Source organism: Pteropus medius, unplaced genomic scaffold (assembly GCF_902729225.1).
Source record: "Pteropus medius unplaced genomic scaffold, Ma_sr-lr_union100, whole genome shotgun sequence".
Classification (NCBI taxonomy): domain Eukaryota; kingdom Metazoa; phylum Chordata; class Mammalia; order Chiroptera; family Pteropodidae; genus Pteropus; species Pteropus medius.
In genome coordinates, this window is record NW_024353906.1 from 1,064,851 (window position 1) to 1,087,026 (window position 22,176).

The 22,176-nt window shown below is 33.8% G+C and overlaps 1 protein-coding gene and 1 pseudogene across 1 annotated transcript; one reads left to right on the forward strand and one right to left on the reverse strand.

The window, feature by feature from the left end:
- Positions 1–1,131: 1,131 nt before the first annotated feature.
- Positions 1,132–14,368, reverse strand: CUNH11orf58 (chromosome unknown C11orf58 homolog). The gene is made up of 5 exons (XM_039851524.1): positions 14,159–14,368; positions 9,145–9,228; positions 6,398–6,458; positions 4,842–4,951; positions 1,132–3,139 (listed from the first exon to the last, which is right to left on the reverse strand). Exons 1-5 carry the CDS (start codon positions 14,219–14,221, stop codon positions 2,903–2,905), a joined length of 555 nt encoding a protein of 184 aa, XP_039707458.1. The 5' UTR covers positions 14,222–14,368; the 3' UTR covers positions 1,132–2,902.
- Positions 14,369–18,100: 3,732 nt separating this feature from the next.
- On the forward strand, positions 18,101–18,219 carry LOC120593656 (uncharacterized; annotated as a pseudogene).
- Positions 18,220–22,176: the final 3,957 nt, after the last annotated feature.

Sequence of the window (22,176 nt, forward strand, 5' to 3'; positions counted from 1 at the left end):
CATCAACAAAACAGCCAATCTACTGAATGGGAGATTTTATATATATATATATATATATATATTTTTTTTTTTGGTATGGGAGAAGATATTTGCTAATGATACATCCAATAAGGGGATGATATCCAAAATATGTAAGGAACTCATACAACTCAGTAACAACAACAACAACAAAATCCAATCACAAAAATGGGCAGAGGACATGGAGACAGTTCTCCATACATAGAGATGGCCAATGGACATAAGACGTTCAGTGTCACTAATCATCAGGGAAATGCAAATCAAAACTTCAATGAGATACCACCTCACACCAGTTAGAATGGCTATTATTAAAAAGTCAACAAGTAAGTGTTGGCGAGGATGTGGAGAAAAGAGAACCCTTGTGCACCGTTGCTGGGACTGCAAACTATGGAAAATATCGCAATTCCTCAAAAAACTAAAAATGGATATACCATACAACCCAGCCAATTCCACTTCTGGGTATCTATCCAAAAGAAAAAAGAAAACTATGTTCACTGCAGCACTATTTACAATAGTCAAGATATGGAAGCAACCTAGATGAATGGATAAAGATGAATATTTACACAGAGATTACTCACCAATTAAAAAGAATGGAATTCTGCCATTTGCAGCATGGATGGACCTAGAGGGTATTATAGTCAGTCAGTCAGACAATACAACATGATTTCACTTATGTTGAATTAAATCAAAACAAAAACAGATGCATAGAAACAAAGAACTGCTGATGGGTGAAAAAGGTGAAGAGGATATAGTTAATAAGTGATAAATTTGCAGTGACAGTAATTAGACTTAGCGTGGTGTTCGTATCTTTATATGTTGAATCACTGTTATATCTGAAACTAATACTATATGCCAACCATACTTTGATAAAAACATATTTTTAAAATACTGTTAGATCATTGGTATAGGTAAACACTTGAGAAGTATTATTTAAGGTAAAAAATTATCAGTGATAGGAAAAAGTTGCCATTAAACTGAATAGTGTGCTTCACTGAACATTTGTACTTCTCTATCTGGTACTTTTTAAATAGGGATATTAAGATGGCATAGCATCTATCTTCCTTTAATGTTTTCTTCCCCAATTTGATAAGGAAAAAAAACAACAACCCAATGTTCATGCTTAAAAGACAGCCATGATGTTTAATGTGGTGCTGGGACACTGGGCCACATGGACCAACAGACCTAAATTTATTCCAACCCTGTATTACGTTAATGTCCAATAATATAAATCAATTTAATGAGAATTTCTCTATTTGGAGATGAAGAAAAGGTCTTTGAGTGTAGTTATTTTAGAAGGCTTTTCTATTTACATATAAGAACCAGAATTTATAAACAACGCAGCATATCTGAATTGATGAAAATACTTTTTAAACATAATACTAGTCTCTTCCTCTTCTACTCTTAAACATGAATCAGTCTTCACTTTCTACTTAAATGAATTGTAATAAGCAACTCTCTACAGACTAGATATTTGGAAATCAGTAACCAAAGCGAAATCTGTTGAATAAAGCCAAACCTGTTTAAACTAAATTTTGTTAAGTATCATACATCCTGTCCACTACCCACTTACTCAGTATTTTGATATTGGGTAGTACCTATTATAAGAAAAAAAAAGAAACATTAGGAATCTAATATGAAAAATATTGCAGGATGGATTGCATAAATCAGAAATCGCCTATTCTAGTTGCTACATTCTTCTAACACATTCTAAATTTCAAAATGACAGGAATAATTTAAAAAACCCAACACGTCAAACACTTAAGTATCTAGGTATAATAGTTCAGTAAACAAACAGGTTTGACTCAAGGCTTTGAACATGTTACTTAGAAACATTAATATTTTGGACCCAATTACTCGAAGATCATTAACTAGCCCATAATGCAGTTTGTGTAAATCTGCCGTACATATCAATCACATAACAGCAGATGACTCTAATCTTACTCTAACAGAAGTAGCAATAAAATCAGAAAGCAATACTACTTTATAGGAATTAGATAATCAAGATAAACAGCACTGGGATAAAATGGAGAATTTGTTTCAGCTTTTTGTTCAATAACCCTGCTCCTCATTCTTAGATAATGAGGATAAAGGTATCACAACCAAATACGGAAAACTGCTTCCTCTTTATTTAGGCCTTAGGAAGAAAATTAACTTTGGTGACATATAACCTTAAAATATTGTTTTACATATGCCTAAATTGATAGGACTAAATGATCAGAGAAATAATTTCTGTAAAAATTGGCCAGATATTACCAAAAATCTAACATACAGTGTAATTCAAATTATATAAAGACTGCTTGGGATCATAGCATTCAAATGTATGACAGTTGTTATCCCAAACTAAAGGTGTGAAAAGTATTTGCTCTCATGCTGCTTTGGTCCAAAAAGAGTAGAGCTGAATCAGAAAGAGTAAACTAAGTACCTAATCTTTTGCCAGCATTTAGACTTATTGGCAGCAGAAATATCCATGATGAATAGTTCTACTATAACAAAGTATAATTTTTCCATGAACACATCACAGTATCAAATAAACTTTGAGAATATGAAGAAACCAAAAAAGAGCTACCAAACAAAAACGTGTCTCCCCTGTATCTATTTGAAGGGGTAAAACAGTGAGATTAGAGGTTTGATGATGCTAATATGAAAGGAAATTACGTATTGTATTTATTTCTTATTTAATACAACTCTTACTCTTTACAAAAATGGTTTTAGTCATGCCCATAAAAGTGTAACCCATGGCATCTGAAAGCAAACACTCTTTGTAATTACTTAAAAGGGCCTTTTTAAAAATTATAATACAAAGGTCTGTGCTCTATAAGCAGTCCTCCACTGTGCATTATAACAATAAGGCTTACTTTTAATACAAAGACCAAGTGTTTGGGAGTTATGAACCACTGGACTTAACAAACATCATTTTATAGTTGCTTTTTGCATCTTTTTTGTTTTTGGAATCCTCCACTTCATCAGGGTGCTCAGTAGCCTGAAGTTCTTCGGCAGATTCTTCTTTCTCTGACTCTGAATCACTTTCAGAGTCATCTGGACTTTCAGGATCAGGTGAATCATCATCATCATCGTCATCATCATCTCCAGCCACATGATCTTCTCCATCATGATCTTCTACCTAAAAACACCAATCAACAAGCTCTTAAATACAATTTTCAAGTACAAACACTGGGAAAGACCCTAATATTTTTTAGTCTTAAGACAGCCCATTCCCTAGCCATTAAATCAACAGTTCTAAAATTCTATTATGACCAGAGGCTGTCAAAGGAAGAGAACTGAGGACTTGGGCATCTCCAAGTGTTTGATATACTGGGCCTTGAGTAGGATTGTTTTAAGACTTTGAAGACCACTCACCTTTGTGTTCCCCATCCTCAAATCGTTTGAAAACAACATGAGACGATTTTTTTTTTTAAGTAAATAAGGCAAGTTAACCATTGATACATAGACATGTGGAAACCGTATTTTATATATTACATTACTTTGGAGAATTAACCAGTAGTTATAATATGAAAAGAAATGACTTAGAAAACTGAGAATTCTCTCAAACCAGTATTTGCATGACATTTCATGTAACTTATATGTTCACAGCTATTTAAGATGTGCCCTAGGGGATACACAGAAACCCACCCGCACTCAAGTGGTAAAAAATAACGACGAAAACATAAATGGGGGGGGGGTGAGGGGAGGGAGTAAAAAAAAATGTAATTTTAAAATTAAAGATATGGAAAAATGGGAACACTTGTGCCCTGTTTGGTGGGATTGCAAATTGGTGTAGTCACTATGGAAAACAGTATGGAAGTTCCTCAAAAAATTAAAAATAGAACTATCATTTAACCGAATAATTCCACTTTTGGGTATTCATCTAAAGAAATGCAAAAGACTAATTTCAAAAAATATATGCACCACTATGTTCACTGCAGCATTATTTACAACAGCTAAGATATGGAAGCAAACCTAGGAGTCCATCAACAGATGAATGGATAAAGATGATATGGTACATATATACAATGGAATATTACTCAGCCATAAAATAAAATAAAATAAAAAAATAAAATAAAAAATAAAATAAATAGAATAAAATAAAATAGAATAAAATAAAATAAGAATAGAATAAAATAGAATAAAATAGAATAGAATAAAATAGAATAGAATAAAATAAAATAGAAAATAAAATAGAAAATAAAATAAATAAAATAGAATATAGAATAGAATAGAATATAGAATAGAATAGAATAAAATAAAAAAAAAATAGAATAGAATAGAATAAAATAAAATAAAATCTTCCATGGAAGGATCTAGAATAAAGATACTCTGCCAAGCGAAATAAGTCAGAAAAAGACAAATACCTTATGATTTCACTTATATGTGGAATCTAAAGAAAATAAATGAACAAACTGATGTAACCATGGGAGATGGGAGGGGGGCTGGGGAGATGAGCATGAAACTCATTAAGAAGTACAAATTGCCAGTTATAAAAAATGGTCATGGGGATATACAATAGATATAAGGGATACAGTCAATAATACTGTAATTACTATGTATGGTGCCAGATAGTAATTACACCACAGCTATTGTGATCACTTCATAAGGTATATAACCGTCTAATCACATAAGCTGTATACCTGAAACTAATATTTCATGGCAACTATAATGGGGGAGGGGGGGAGAAAAAAAAAAAAAGATGTGATTATCTATACAGAATTTACATTTAACTGGTATCAGAGAGCTCTCTTGATTGCTACAGTAATCTAACAGAAATAAATGCTATCAAATTGGAAATTGAGTATCTTCCCATTTAGTGAAAATACATTCATTACTACCTCACTGAAGCCAAGTCCACAATGTCGTCGATATCTTCCTGACAATTTACTGTCCATACTTTGCTGATACTGAGACTCCAGTTCTTCATTAATTTTCTTGTCTTCTTCCCCTGCATGTCCAGTGTACTTTGGTTATATTTCAGTCAAATTAATAAAAATATTTGATTACACAAAAAAACCCATAATACAGATGCTAATATTCAAGGGTTGATTTCTCTAACTGTGATTAATAGTCTCAGAAAGAAGAGCCTGAAGTTCACGTATTGTAAATATAAATTACTAAGAACCCTGGGCATTATGTTTTAGCTTATTTATAATCTAACTGCTCTCCTGAAAATTTTCTTCTAGTCACATAAAAAATTCTACAAACAAAAGCTTCTGTCTTTGAACAGAAATAATGAAAAGACATGCAATTCTGACAGAGAATGGTTAAATAACCTTACAATGGTTCTCCTTTATGCCTTTCTTTGCATATCAGTTTATTGAAGTAACATAAACTTATTTTATCACGCAACATTTGCTATATATTTTTTACGTATACTGTTGTTTTTTAGTTATGAAGCAGAAAACTAAACTACCCGATGAACCTAACAGCGCAAGAACTAGACATTACAATACAATCAGAGCTGTCTGCACGACATTCTAATTTGTAATACAAGAGGGATTTCACATTTTAATTAGACATGTTGGTGCTTTGCATTATTTTTATTCATAAAGCCCTAGTTTTAAAAGAATAAATGCAGCAGTTAAATATATTTCCATTCTGCAACGCTGACTTTTAGTCTTTTGTAGCAATGCAATTCAATTTGAAATTAACACCAGCATAAAAGACCTATCAATTTGCAAAATGTGCTACATATTCTAGATCAGTACAAAGTTGATTTAAATAATTTAATTAAAAGTTTTGCTAAATATAAATATACCAAGGTCATTATGCCCTATTGTTATTAAGGTCCAAGATTAGGGTCAGTTTTACATAGGAGAAAACTTCACTTTTCAGCAAACTGAATTCAAATCCAAATCCAAATTCATTTTCAGTTCTTTTTAAAAAATTTTCGCACTCAAATTTTAAAAAAATTAACTTCTTCAGGTTTTGCAATGAGTTTATAGTCTTCAAAAATTTCAGAGCAAAACTTAGTATATAAATTATAAACTAGTATAACATGCCAACTATATCATATGTTAAATAACTTATAAAATAAAAAATATAAATTCCATACTATAGTTGTCAAGATTTGGCATAAAATCTCCCTACAATTAAAATATATGTTGTGAATCAGTAAAATTGAAGACAGAAAAGGGTTAGTTTCATGGTTAGAATATCATACTGATGTATACTTTCAAATCTTTTAAAAATCGAAATACATACTAATTGTTACATATACATGTCACACACGATATATGTAACATGTTTATATATACTATGTACATTTCTGATTCTATTATTTTAATTATCAACATAATTATACACAGAAGTTAGAATATCCTGAAATATGTACAAATACTTCATATTTCAAATTTAGCACCCCCACTTTAATTATATTTTAGTTTCTTACCTGTTCGGAAGTGAGATGTTGATTTGTGATCTCCTATAACAAGACGGCCAGTATGTTCTTTCTATAAGGCAGAAAATGTGTTAGAATTCGAGACTACTAATTTAACATAATTACTTGGTGTCTACTCTGTGCCCGACACTATTCCAGGCTTCTGGGATATATTGCAGAAAAAAGATTACATTAAGATCCTTACTTTTATTGAACTTACATTCTAGCAAGGGTAGGTACAGGAAGGGGAAATGAAATCAGTAATTATAGTATCTTAGAAGGTAGTAAATGCCATTAATACACAAATAAACAGAACAGTAGAGAGTACGTAGAGAGATCAAGTTGGATTTTTTATTTTTATTATTTTTTATTTATTTCTCCCTCCCCTTAAGTCTCTCCCACCCCCCCTTCCATCCCTGACCTATGGATGTTGCATTTCCCCTTAAGAACTAGATCTCTGAAGGTGGGGAGTCTCCTCCCACATGCTAATGGAGTGTCCCTGGGGCCTGGGGCTCCCGGGGTACAGTCTGTGGCTCAACATGGGGAGTGAACCCAGGACCTTCTGCGTGTAAAGCAAATGTGTGAACCACTACACTATGGAGCCACCTCTCAAGTTGGAATTTTAAATGAGAAGGATAACTAGAAAATGTAGTGATCTAAACATTTTCTTTCCTAAAAGGCCAATGAAATGAGTTCTAATTTTTCCATCTTCTCTTTCTGATGCCTCAGGCATATTTCATGGAGACAAAGCAAATGAGATTATTTTATAAGATAAAAATAAAATAGATTTATAATGAACTAAATGATAGATCTTTAATATAAATGAAAACAGTCATTACTATTTACAACACATCACAAATAGTTAGCTCTTTATTCTGACTACAAATAAACACCCAATCTCAAACTGTCAAAAATACAATTTGAAACAATCTAATTCTATAAAATATAGAAATAAATCTGATTCGAAGTTACCAACTGATCTGGATACATAATCACTCTCAATTTATCAGTTCCAATCCACTCTTTATGGTCCACATTTGTTTCATAAGGCAAAGAAATTGTTCACTAAAACAGAGTGACTTTGCAGAGCAATCTTAATCATTTGTGAAGATATAGTAAATCTTCTATAGTAAAACAAATCTTCCTATCGTGCAAGGATGAGACACATTGTCTATACCCAAAGATACTACTGAAAGCTTCAAGATTAATGCTTATTGCCTTACATGCCATTAACACATAAGCAAATCAATGATTCGACATGCTGCTTCTTTCCATTGCAGTCTCATTAATGGGATCTGAATATATAATGACATCGAGTTATTCTAGGATGATAGTACTATCTGCCTATTCATACCTTTCCAGCTAGTTCTGTGACAAATAAAACACTCATGGTAGCTGGCTAGGATTAGGAATATACTTTGTGGCTGCAAAACAGAATCTGAGGTATGCTAAACAGCCAATTTACTAGTAGCCATATTTCTTTTTTAATTGTTCAATTTGTTCTCCTCTCCAAGTTTTACTGAGATATAATTGACTATTTATGGCTAAATTTCATACATTTTATATTTGGGTATTCTTCCTAAAGAGTTTTCATTCCACTAGGTTGAGCATATCGCTAAACTATTACTTACTTTATATATCCTTAGCAAATCTTTTATTTGCATGAACCAAGACAAACCTTAGGCTACGTTCAAATTATGGGAACTCTGGATTAACAAGATATTATACAAATGCTTCCTTTGTATAGGTCTTACTGTTTTTTTATGATCTCTCCCTACCCACTACACAACCTCACTGTTGTAGTTTAGCTAACTCCTCATCCTTTCAGATTCAGATCAATTCTTTCTATGGGAAGATTTCTTGTTCAGCTAAGCCACAGTTAGCTATCCTTGTCTGTTGATTCCACAGCACTATGTGCATAGCTCTTTCAGAGCAATTATAATCTCATATTGTTATTATCTGGTTTCTTCCATTACATGATGGCTCCAAACATGTTATTGATATGTAACTGCCCCCCATCCCCAGGACCTACTACAGTGCAAATACAATCCCATGTGAATAACAAAAAACAAAAAGCAGAATTTCATTTTAAGGATCTTAACAGAGAAAAAAGTTTTCCTATTTCTTTCACATTAAATTTGTAGGAAGACCACTGGGACAATGTTAGGAAAATAAATTTACTTGCTTACAAAAAATAATTATCTAGAGATCACTGTATTTTCATATAAAAATGAATTGCTAGGAACAAAAAGAGTTTTTTCCAATAGGTGATGTTTTCCTGGCACCTGTATTTTGTATCTTCTATTATGTTGATCAAACTGAAAGGGATTTCTCAAAATATATTGAACATTTTAAAAATTAGAATTTTGATAAAGACTATTCCCTGAGCTCCTACTTCAAGGGCTAGAAGAAGATATAAAATATGAAAGACCTAACAATTGGTCTACCCAGAAATATCCTGTATCGAATCATCAGGCAAACAAATGGCAAATCATAATCTTTAATATCTTTCTTCCATAGGAGTCTCCTCAAACCAAGTTTTTTCTCTATATAGTCTCTAAACCTTACTGCCCAGAGGCAATGAGAATCCTAAGAAACAGTATAAATTTTAAGTGCTCAGGTTAGCTATATTTCCCAAAGCCTAAAGTAATCATGTGGAACAGGAAAATGAGATCCAAGTGTATTTGGCTCTTCTCGTTTACACAAAAAGGGATATTATTTTCCCAGAAGATAAAAATGCATACTATCTTGATGCTTACCTTTCCTGCGCCCATAAGTCTCAAGAACTTTTGTTTTCTTTCTTCATTACCTAAGTCTGCTGCCTCCCAATTGCTAGATCCAAGCTGGAAAAGAAATTAGTCAATTAATTTTTTTGCATAATAATATTAAAAAACTTAGTCTATCAGTAAATTGTTTTTTTTCCCTGACAGTTTTAACTATAAACAGGGCTCATTCTTGCTTAGAAAGTTAAGCATATACATCATATTTGAATTACAATATACAGCCAGTCTCCAACCTATGATGGTTCAACGCAAAGATTTTTTGACTTTATGATGATGCAAAGGTGACGCCTATTCAGTAGAAACTGGCCAGGCTAACCTATGATGTTCGGTATGTTAGGTTTGCATTTTTGATTTACATTTTCAACTTACAATGGATTTATCAGGATGTAACCTCATTTTAAGGAGAAGAGTATCTGCACTCCTTCTGTTACTTCAAGGTGGAATCTTTTAGTTCTTTTGCAGCCAGAGCCCTAGTTCTCAAGTTTGCTTCTATCAGAATCACCTGGAGGCCTTGTTAGAACAGACTGCTGTTTCAGATTCAGTAGGTCTGAGGTGGGGCTTGTGGATTTCATTTCTACCAAATTCCTAAGTGATGCTATTGATGTGGGGGATCACACATTGAGACCTACTGCCCCAGAGCCCTAGAGCACCTAGTACTGTGAACCCAGAAGGCGGCCACAGTTGATAGCTGAAGTTAAAAACTCTGGCTTTAGTGATATTCTAAAGGACAGTATAACATCAGTCTATTGGGCCTAAATTTAGCTTTTTTTCTTCCTTTTTGAGCTCTTCTAATTTTTGTAAGGCTATGTTATGACTTTCATTCTTTCTTAGAAGTCTTCCAAAGAACAAAAAGAAAATTTACTTATTTTTTAAATGTACAGAATAAAACTCATTCTATCTTAAAATTATCAAATGGGTCAAATCAATATCAAATATTGAATCCTTTTATAAACCTCAGAATTATGAAATCCTAATGTTATTTATCCCTACACCTTGAAACAAATGCAATAACAACTTCATATTATTCCATACATCTTCCAAAAAATGTAAGCATTATTTCATTACAATTGATCATTTCCAACTATGTTAAAAATGACTAATAATAATAGAAAAATGGTAGAAGACTTTTCTTATCATGCTGTCTAAAGTATTACATCATTTTTCAAGACCTCACCCCTCTGTTGCTTGCTCCTAGCTTTCCTTGGACATAGTTGATAATTCAGAAGTTTTCATTTCTACCCATATTGGCAGGTGGGTAAAAAATTGAAAACTGACAGAAGGCATTTCTGAATAAGTAGGTGAATGCAAAATGACAGGGAGTTTACCCTAAACTAATGATGATGGTACAATTAATTGTATATGCAAAAATCTTAGACTATGCATCTTTGCATGAAATTCTAGATAACTTTTCTCCAGGAATCAATGAGAGAAGGGGTGGGGGAAGCAAAAAAGAAATATGATACTCTAAAGAGTCACTCAACAGGAAGGACTTCATCTTGCAATATTTGGCAATAAGAGTCTGAACACTCTGGTTTTTCTAAAAAGATGTGTGACTATTTCATGTTTTATGACATTTGTACACCAAAACTTACTTGATATGGTTTTTAAGTGGACAAATGATGAAGGCGGATGTGTATACAAATGTGACTACAAAGAATGTAGAAATGAAAACATTCATTGAATTGATCATTCTAATTGAGTTTATAATCTAAAAATGAAATGAAATCTAAAATCTAAAAATGAAAACGTTTTACAATTATGGAGCAAAGAAGTCAACCCCCTTTTCAACACAAAATGAGGAGCAATCAAAGGTTTCAAAATATTCTACAGATATATTTTGATGATGCAAATGCAAAAACTAGAATAATTTCAAAATAAAGCTAAAATCTATTAGATATAGATTTGAAATCTGAAATTATATGTTTGTTTCATACATGACAACTGATAAACAGTCTGCTGTATTCAAAGGATGCTCATCATTTAGAGTATATATATCCTGAAAATGTGGGACAGAAATTTGGTTTGCTATGGTTAAACTCATATTCAAATTTCTAATGAAGCTGTTTTTCACAATCCCTTTATTCTTACTTCTGAAATTTATAAAAAACTAACAGAATGTTTACAGAAACAATGATGACCACTTCTGAGCATATGAGAGTTAAAAGTCCTTGTACCACATTGGACACCCACTTATAGCCCTTCTAAATTCCTATTGGTGAGGACTTATATGTTCTCATGATTTTGGCTACCTAAGCTCCAAATTTCTACTTTTCCATGTGACAGCTCCTATCTTTTCATAGACCAGATAGTTCTTACTTATTTCTGGCTCAGTACAGTTAATAAAATTTAAAGTACTAGTGAAGCTTAAGTTCTGATTCCTACTAAGTTACTTGCTCTCTGAGAGCCTGGACCTGTCATTTAACTTCTTAGTTTTAATTACTTATCGACATAGAGACGCTTCTTTAAAAGACTATCTTAATAACAACATCTAAAAATTGCATAGTGTTTTATAACTTACAAACCACTCTTCACTGACATTCTCTCAAAAGTCCATTCAATAAATAAAGACACTGAGACAAAGAGGCCAAGAGACTTGCTTCTATCCTCTGGCCTTAAGTCTTCTGCTCTTTCTACATCATACTGTACATGATCAAAGAATATATGAAAGTAGTTTATGAACTACAGTTATAAAAATATATAAAACTAAAACAATTCCCTAAAAACCAAAACTTTCTCAAACTCTTTATTAAAAGAGCAAATGTCATGTCTTTACATAACTAACCCTATGATTTACAATTTATAACCCTGATGTCTTTTTCAATCATGAAGTCCTTCTGGCTTTTCCTTTTAAAGACCTTAGCATTCAACAGCAAGTACCTTGTCCAAGTGCTGCATTCTGAAATGCACATGGATACATTCTTAGAGGTTCTCCACCAGTCACTAAAATTAACCTCCCCACTCCTTCCCTTAAGAGAGATAACTTTTATTTCTCCACTCTAATCAAACCAATGAAACCATTTTTAAGTTGTTATCATCCTTAAACCCTTTACTATAGAACTGCAATCAATTTATTTCCAATATACATCATAGTTGTCTTAGAATTTATGTAAAATACTGTCAGCTTTTTCCTAGAGTTGGATTCCGTGATTTAATATCTACTTTTAATATCTTTAGAAAATGTTTTGTTACCTCCATTTAACATGTGAGGTCAGTGGAGAGAGAAAACTTTGTCTTTTACATGCAGCAGACGTTCATCAGAAACTGCTGACTACATGTTATTGGATTGTCTACAATTTAGATGTATATTTTAAAGACAAGTAAACTCCTAATTACCAGCAAAAATAAAATTCATATGAAAGGATATTTAAAAAATCACTATCAAGGGATACATTACTATACTGCACTATAAAATCAGCAACATAATTTTAGATAGTGTGTGAAGGTTCTAGGTTCTGATCTGATTTGCAGCTATAACCATCTCCTTCCAAGATAATATTTATAGGACAAGGTCTTGAAGGTCCTCATCTAGTTTAAACTGTAGAGATTTACTTTTCTGTCAAGTTAAAAGTTAAAAGATTACTTCTCCGACTCTAGCAAAACAGGTGCCTAACATTCTAGCAATCAAGTCACAGTTAAATATCAGGAAGAAAACAATGTAAAAGCTTTTAAAATGGGACCCAGGTTACTCAAAAGCCTAAATTCCTGAGAAGTACTGGATTACTACTTTAACAAGATCTAAAAACCAGTTGTAGGGAGGTACAGAGGGTATGAATAAATCTCGCTACACAACAACTATTTATCCTCAGATCTTTACTGATTACCTATCTTTCTGCAAAGCTAAAATCAATCTCCTTCAAGTGCTTTACTATTCTGGACCTAATCCCACTACTCACTCAAAGCAGGGTGGGTCTTAACATCATTTCATTTGCTACAATTGATGCACTAGTAGTATTCAGTTAGCCTTTTAGGGTTCACAAAGATATTATGAAAGGCACTGACCTACACTATAGAAAATAAAGAACTCCACACATTCAGAAGCTAATAGTACTTTAAACAACAACAGAAATAAAACTAGATGTTGTCCCTTTACCATCCTGGAAAATGACCTTTCCAGGTTCCTCTCCCCCAAATTTCCCCCACCAACGTTCCTAATGCATTTAACCACCTAGTTTTACATTTACTGATTACTGCGGTCTCCATGACGATGCGCTAGGAGCTAGGACAAATATACAAAAAGGCCTAGGATAAGCATATATTTATTCACCTTGAATTCCCAACACCTGGCATAGCAATACGTATTTAATGCATTACTTTAAGGAATGTTTTCCTATTTAAACTGACAAGGTGGGGGAAGGAGAAGGGAATGAGGGAGAGGCGAAGGAGAAGGGGGATAAGGGGAGGGAGGTACTTGACATCAAAACCGACTTCCACGTCTCAAAGTCTAAGACCTTGCGCCAGTACCACATTACTCCCTGGAACAAATTTTTCGTTCAATACTGTTCTGGGTTTACTCTAACAGTAACAGTTAAGTTTGATTCTTAACAGTATACTGCAAAAAATAATTCCGGCCAAAAATCTACCCAAATTGCGCGAACATCTTGACACTGTCACAAGAGCATTTTAAGCCTAAAACAGGGAGGGTCTTGCCGTCTCTATCCTTAGTAGAAGGGCCCGACTAAGAGGCTTCATCAGCCCCTAGAGGCAAAGATGATCCCTAGACTACGCTCTTTCACTTCTCGACCATTCAGGATTTCCTTCTTCGATTCTCCTCCCTACGCAAGTCTCTGGCTCTTACTACCGTGTGGACCTCCTCAGACCTTTTGACCCCAATTAAGAAAGGAAGACATTTCCTATTCCTCTGAGTCCCCATCCTTCGCACCCGCCCCGCTTTTCAGGCCACCTTAGGCGCTTCCTCCTACATCCACCCTTCCCGGCCTACCCCAACATTTAGTAGGCCTCAACCCTCATCCACTCCGCCATTGTTATTTACATCGTCGTCTGGGGAGGCTGAACGCTTCACCCCGTGCGGATGGGACTCCCTGGCAGCACTCATCGTTGCGGGGACCCGACCGCAAATGCCGAACCGACTCGCCGTTCTCCTTAGCCGCGGCACCAGCAACCTGCGATCTGCCACCCGACCAAGCAGCGCCACTTCCAGAACGCAGAGCCCCTCGGGTCTTCTCTGCCACAGTCGTCACGCCGCGGCCGCTCGCGACTCCGGAGCACTCTGGGAGTTGTAGTTTTCTGGCTCACTCCATACTGGCCTTAATAAGAGAGAAGACTAGTGACTAGAACTACAATTCCCAGGAAGCACAGCGGCGCAGCTCGCACTGTGTGGCGGGAGTGTCCTCTGAGGCCCCTCCTTCTTCGGCTGGTGAAGGGAACGTTCCCGCGGGTGGGTATGGCGGTGAGCGTTGTAGCAAAGCTTCGTCGCCACAGAAAGAGGCTTAGACTGGGTTTTCGCTTTTCACTGTGAGATACTACACATTGGCATATGTGTCCGTCATAGTTAAGCACCTAGTTTTAAATGCAATGTTTGAGGTTTGAATCCTCACGAATAACCTCCCAAGACAAAAAACCTTGGAAAAAAAAAATGGCTTCTTCTGTTTCCACCCTGGTGTTCTCTATTGCTCGTAGGGATTTCTAGATGACCCCTGGGTGCAACTTTCTAGAAGATTCTGATGAATAGTTTGCTGCTTTCTCATTCTCACCGAAATGAATTCAATATGTTGTAAAAGTGCTGGTTAATTGGCTGTTATTGAAACTAGGGTCCACCTGAGGAAACCTTGTAAGCTTTCCATAGAGCTTTGTGTGAAGTGGGAGTGACATGCGACTTCCCTGCTGGTGCGCAGGCATTATATTTTGGGGGCCTTTACCAAGTGAAGTCCCTCTCCCACATAAAGCCATCCTTGGTTGTCCTCACAGATTGCAAGGACCTTGTCAGTTTATAATCCCCTTTTTTTTTTTTTTAACAAGTCACCTGGTCTTCCTAGGTGGTCTCCCATCCAAGTACTAACCAGGCAGAACCCTGCTTAGCTTCCGAGGTCAGACAGGTTTGGGCTTGTTCAGGGTAGCTTGGCCGTAGACAAAATATATTTTTTAAACTGAGGTGCAATTCACATAACATAACCATTTTAAAGTGTATAATTAATTGGCATTTAGTACATTTACAGTGTGCAACCATCACCACTATCTAGTTCCAAGCAGTCCTTCCCTATTCCTCCATCTTCCCAGCAACCGCTAATCTACTCAGCGTTGTATCTAAAGGTACGATTTGGATACTGAAGATTTATTGATGCACTATCGAGGTGTCTGAATTTTTAACCAGGCCTGAACCTGGCTTCCTTCAACCCTAGCATTCTTGTCAGGATCCTTGTCCTTACTGGGAAGCTTTCGGACCTTGGTCAAAAATATGATTTTTTTTAAAAACAAAAATCAGTAAGTGGAATGACAGTACAGATCTAGTGTGCATTTTGGTACTGAAAGCAGCCTGTGAAACTGCTCAACTATTGGCTTCTGAACTCAGCAATTACTCTAGTTTGGCTGCCTGTGTAGAAATAGTATTTCTTTCCTGGAGTTCAGTTACTGAGACATTTATGAACCGTGACCAGTGGAAGATAGCTTTTTATGCAGTCATATATCCAAATTCTGCTCCTGTATTTTGGAAGCAAAGGAATAACAATACCAATTAGGATAATATGAAAAAAAAAATAGGGTAGGGTCATATTTTATAACCAAATAAGGTCACCTTACTCAAGTAGTTCTATAGTAAGAATAAACCACAAATCGAGGAGAAGGGTAAATCCATGAGAGGGAAAAAGTATTTTTTGGAAATGGTTGCTTGCTCTTTACTATGAATTAATATATGTTGCCTACTAAATAGGATTCTACAAAGGTTATATAATTACAATGAAAACAGTTAAGTTACAGACTTTTCTAGGATAAACTACATTTTGCCTCCAAAGGGCTTGACAGACTATTAATATATAGTTTAGAACTCTAAGCTTTATTACCAGTAAACAAATGAGTTGCCTGAATAGGTAATTTAGACTGCTAAAAGAATTCTGAAATAAAAGATCAATCAGCTAGTAGTTATTGAATAGTTTTAACTTTAGTAAAAGTCTAGAAAAGCTTAATGAGCTAGCAACCTGTTTTTTATTTCTTCACCAGAATTGTTGGCACCTGTATGGCTAAATCTTCAAGTTACAAAACAAGATCACAACCCCAAAGGTAATATAAGAGATAATAAAGACTGATTATATCATCAGATTTTACCTGGTTTCGTATCTATACGTGAGGATGAAATTATACAGTGTAATAGAAATGCATATATGGCATAGAAACTGGGTAATACTGTTGTTATTACAAAACAAGAAGCTACTCTACCAGGTGTAACTCTGAAATTTCTTCTTCCGAATTCGGACTGTTGCATCATTATTTCTTCTTTCTGTACCTTCTAGCACAATGCTGGTCATGGAGTAGTTAACAAGTTTTTGTGAATTAATATAAGAAGTATGAAATTATATGATGTAACAGTGGTATCTCATATAAAGTCCAGAAACTCAGCAATGTCCTTTCTTGAATAATAAGGGAGAGGAGACTGTGTTGCTAATAGAACTTTGGAATACCTTCTTGAGAATAGAGACCATGCTCTCTTCATTTTTTTATATACCCAGTGCTTAGCATATGTAGTAGGTGTTCATAAATGTTTGTTGAGTGCATATATTAATATTCCCTCAACTGAGGGTAGTCATAACTGAGCATAATTAACAAAACTAAAGAAGAAATAAAAACTCTGATAAGTATGTTCTGTACAAAAAACCTGCTACTGAGACTAAAAAAAAATTCCTGGAGCCATAATTATAAATATTATTTAATATTCACTATGCACCATACACTTTGCTAGGTGCTTTTTATAATTAATCTCAAAACTTCACAGTAATTTACAAGAAATTTTATAGATAATGAAGCTTAAGAAAAGTTAAATACTTGCCCATAATCATATAGCTAATAAGTGAGTGGCTAAGCTGGGATTCATTCCTTAAGTCTGTACAGCTCAAAAACCCATACACTTTCTAGTGACAATATAGTTCAACATTTTTACAGGGTGCTTAGTATGTGTTAGGCAGTGTGCTAAATTTGAAGAAAACCAGAATAGATCATGTATAGTCCCTTACCTCGAGGAGTTTACAGCTTGGTTGGGCATGTAAAAGAGACATACTTGGGGAGGGGGAACATTTAAGGATAGAATGAGGAAGAAGAACCTGAGATTAAAAGATATGGAAGTAGAATGAGGAAAGTAAAGAAATATCATTGAAGCCAAGGAGAAAATAAAGAATACATTGTTCAACTGTGGGAGACTAAGAGATGAAATTTACCTCGAAGCTAATTTTAAAGGCTTATTATAAAGGGAATTGTAGGGCCTAATATAGAATCCTGAAGGTAAGGTATAAAAAAATAAATGTTTGTGGTGGATGATGGTTGATGATGATGAGATGAATTCCCACTCTGTTGGACATGTAGAATTGCCATTGTACTACTATAATTTACAATGTGGTGTCATAAATATTGATGTGGTTTTATACATATCTAGACACTCAAAAGAAGAATGAAAAAGGAGATGAGAATGCATTTTCTTATAAAATTGCTTCAGTAAAATTATTGATGCATATCTTCTGGTCATAAGGTCTATATATAGTTAAAGCAGCAATATTCCAATAATTGTCAAAGAGAAATTATGAGTTTAAATGAATGGGTGATATCCATTTTTTTTTAGGGAAAATTAGAATTAGAACGTTCTAGTTTTTTTCTCCAAAATTACTTTGTTGTTCTTGCCAATTATAAAAGTAATATGTCAATATGAGGCAAGCTAAATAAATTATGGTAAATGTATACAGCGGACTACCATATACCCATTAAAAAGAAAGAGGAAGTCTACAGCCATGCCACCCTGAACAAGCTCAATCCCGTCTGATCTGGGAAGCTAAGCAGGGTTGGGCCTGGTTAGTACTTGGATGGGAGACCACCTAGGAAGACCAGGTGCTATAGGTGTAAAAAAAAAAAAAAAAAAAATAAGGGATTGTAAACTACCAAGGTCCTTGCAATCTGTGAGATCAACCAAGGGTTGCCTGCCTAAAAAAAAAAGAAAGAAAAGTAAAAAAGAAAAAAAAAAGAGGAAGCTCTTATCTGAGACAGTCTCTAAGATATATTGTTGAATAAAAAAAGCAAAGTGGGGAACAGTGTATATTGTATACTGTATTTGTATTAAAAATATAGAAGAGAATCAATTTGTATGCATAAAATATTTCCACAAAGATACCCAAAAAACTGATAATGTTTGTAGACTCCAGCCTTGGGGTGATGGTGGCCAAGGGGCTGAGGTACACTGGTAGCAAGGTGACTTTTCACCAAACTTTTTGTATCTTTTGAATTTTAAATTATCTTACTATATTGACCTATTAAAAATTAACAATAAATGAATAAATAAATTGGATTTTTAAAAAGTTGGTCACAAAGATAAACAGACTCACATAAAGATGAAACAAACCCTTTGTAGAAAATGTAGAAAATAAAATATAAAGAAGAAATAAAAGTCATTTATACTGTCATAGTTTTGAGGTAACCATAGTTAACATCTAAATATAATACCTTCCAATCTTTCTAGTGATTTGGAGGATGCACATTTAGTTTTAATACTATTAGTGGTTACATTTTACTTTTTATTCCAATTAAGAGTAAAACAGTACCTCAGTGTCTTGTGACCCTATATGTGTGAAGAATTTGGCACCTTTACTTTTGCTGTTTTTCTCTCCTTCACTCCCAGGATAATATAATTTAGAGTTTAGGTATGGGTTATTGTTATTGTATCAATTTTTATATTATGTATATTTTTCATCAATATTTTGACATATGCCTTCAGGCTTTGTAAACAACATCTTTATCGAGCTGTAATTCATGTACCACATAATTCACCTATTTAAAGTGCACAATAAAATTGTTTTTAATATAGAGTTGTGCAGCCATCACCACAATCAATTTTATAGCATTTCTATCACCCCAAAAAGAAACCCAGTATCCAATCAGCAGTCACTCCCTATTTTCCTCCACTTGCCCAGCCCTAGACAGCCCCTGATCTGTTTTCTGTCCCTATAGATTTGCTTATTCTAGCCATTTCATATAAATGGAATCATACAATATGTGATCTTTTGTGATTGGCTTCTTTTGCTTAGCATAATGTTTTCCAGGTTCATCCATATTGTAGCATGTATTAGTACTTTATTCCTTTTTGTGGCTGAATAAGATTATATTGTATGGATACACCACATTTTGTTTATTCATTCACCACTTCATGGGCATTTAGGTTGTTTCTACTTTGGGGCTGTTATGACTAATGCTGCTATGAACATTTGTGTACACGTTTTTGTGTGAACATGTTTCCAGTTCTCCTGGGTATATGTCTAGGAGTGGAATTGGTAGGTCATGTGATTATAGGTAACTCTTTGAGGAACTGTCAGACTTTTCCAAAGTGGCTACACCGTTTTACATTCTTACCAACAATGTATGAAGGGGCCAATTTTTCCATATTCTGGCCAACACTCATTATTATCTGTCTTTTTGGTTATAATTATCCCAGTGGATATGAAATTACCCTCAGTTTAGAAACCTAATCTTTGAGTAGTTTTGTGACAAAAGATAAGGTGTGGAAACATTAAGTATACTAATGGCTATATTTAAGTCTTGAGAGAAAAAGATAAAATCTTACTAATTTGCACCAATAGCTCCCAAACTTTAGTGCACGTCAGAATCACCTGGAAGATTTTTTGTGAAAGCTTGTAGTGGTAGGTCTTACCCCAGAGTTTCTGATTCAGTAAGACTGTGGTGGGTCAGAAATTTTACATTTCTTAAGAACTTTCCAGATGCTGCTGCTGGTTTGAGGACTGCATTTTTAGAAGCACTGATTTGACAAACATGCTTACTTTGTGCCCAGCCTTTTAAGTGTTTTACATATGTTATTTTGTATAATCTTCACACAGGTATGCCCTATTATTATCTCATTTTACAGATGAGGAAATTGAGGCATGTACAGATTTTAAAAATTGCTCAAGGAAATTCAGGCATATAAAGGTTAAGTACCTAGCCCAAGATTACATATCTAAAAATAGTGGTGCTCATGGCCTGGTTTGGCTTTAGTATTTATGCTCTTAATCACTATGTTATGCTGCTACATGTAGAGTTAATTCACACAAGGTGTACCTGCTGTTTATTTAGTGAAAATTTGGGAATAATCTATTTCCTGCAAGTTTGGGATGCTTAGTTCCAAGAAAAAATTATTCTCTTTCAAGAAAATAATCTAAACATTGAGGATTCTCTTAATGTGCTTGTATCTAGTAATTAATTCACTTGCTACTGTGTCCAGTACTGCTTATAATACTTTTATGTTTATAATCCAGTTTTATGTAACATGAAACTATCGTGAATTATAATTTTTACACTAACAAGTATTGTTGAATATCTAAGTAATTTCGTGATCTTGGAGAGTCATAGAAATTCTTTGGGCCTCAGTTTCTTCATCAAGCTATGCTTCTATGATTTGGATTTAGTTGTTCCATTGTAGAATTCAAATGATGGTAATCATTTCTTAGATGAGAGGAGAATTTAGTTCAGTAGAGGGAATTTTCTCAGTTTTAAGATTTTTCTCCTTTAAAAATTTCTCAACTTTAAAACAGTTACTTATGGAAAAACTGAGAGTTGATCATGCTTTGTTTGATAGCTTGTTTCTTTATGGACATTTTTGTTTGTAATTGTGATTTATATTACATACATATAAATTACTCATAATTTATTATGCAGCTTTTCCTGTTTCGTATAACAGTATTTCATAATGTTTTATAATTTACTAATGTTCCATCATTTAAACTGGTCAAGTTTCTAATGTTTGTACTACCTCAAATATTTTGTGATGTACCTGTGATATATTAAGTTCAGAACACTTTACAAAACAACATTTTGAGGGGGTACATAAGAAAAAGACACTATGTTTTCTGTATTCGAGGAACTTAAATTTTAACTGAGACAGTGTTAGTTCAGTTTACTAATTAGTAAAATATATCAAAAAAATTTATCAAAAACTTGGAAATGGACAAAAGTGATTACCGGGTTTCATTTTAAGGAAATGCTGAATGTCTAGGGACCCTGCAGGATTTATCTGATTCTAAATGAGTGTGCACTTTTGATTATCTTTGTTTTGGCTATTTTACAACTCTGGATAAAGGTTAAATTGTAGAAAACTGAAAACAATGAAATGTTTTTTGCCTATAACAATGCAATGATTCTTATTCTTGGTAATACAAATGGATTTTGTCAAGTGGAGAATATAAATCTCTGTATGTTAAATACTATTATGAATTGGTTTTTACTTCTTACTGGTTTCCTCATTAATGAATAAGTTAAATAAAATCTCTGATATAATATTTTGACTTATTTTAAAAAATATTTACATGAGAGTCATGATTTAACCATTTCGGAAGTTATACTTTAGACTTTTTATCTACTTATTAATGGTAATATAAATAGTTAAATATAAGTACATATAATTTTTAAGAAGTACCCATATGATGTACAGATAAGTAATAAAACAGCACTTATTATTTAAACTAGGAGTAATATTTTCCCTTATGAACAATGCATGTATACTTAAAATAAATTGAAATATAGTTATAAGCAAGAAGAAAATTTAAAAAAATTTATGATCTTACATACAGAAATAATAATTACTGCTAAGACCTTGGACTACAGTGTTTCAGACTTATTTTTTGTGTTTGTTATTTTTTTCTTAAAATAGGATAATACTGTATCCTATATTGATTCAAGCTCCCTTTTAAATTTAAGAGTATATAAATGAACTCCTTTTTGACAGTTTTTGAAGATTGTATTTCAGCATTTCTAAGGAGAGGGAATTTACAAGGTTCTTGTTAGTTATATTAGCTCTAATAACTGCAGGTGACATCA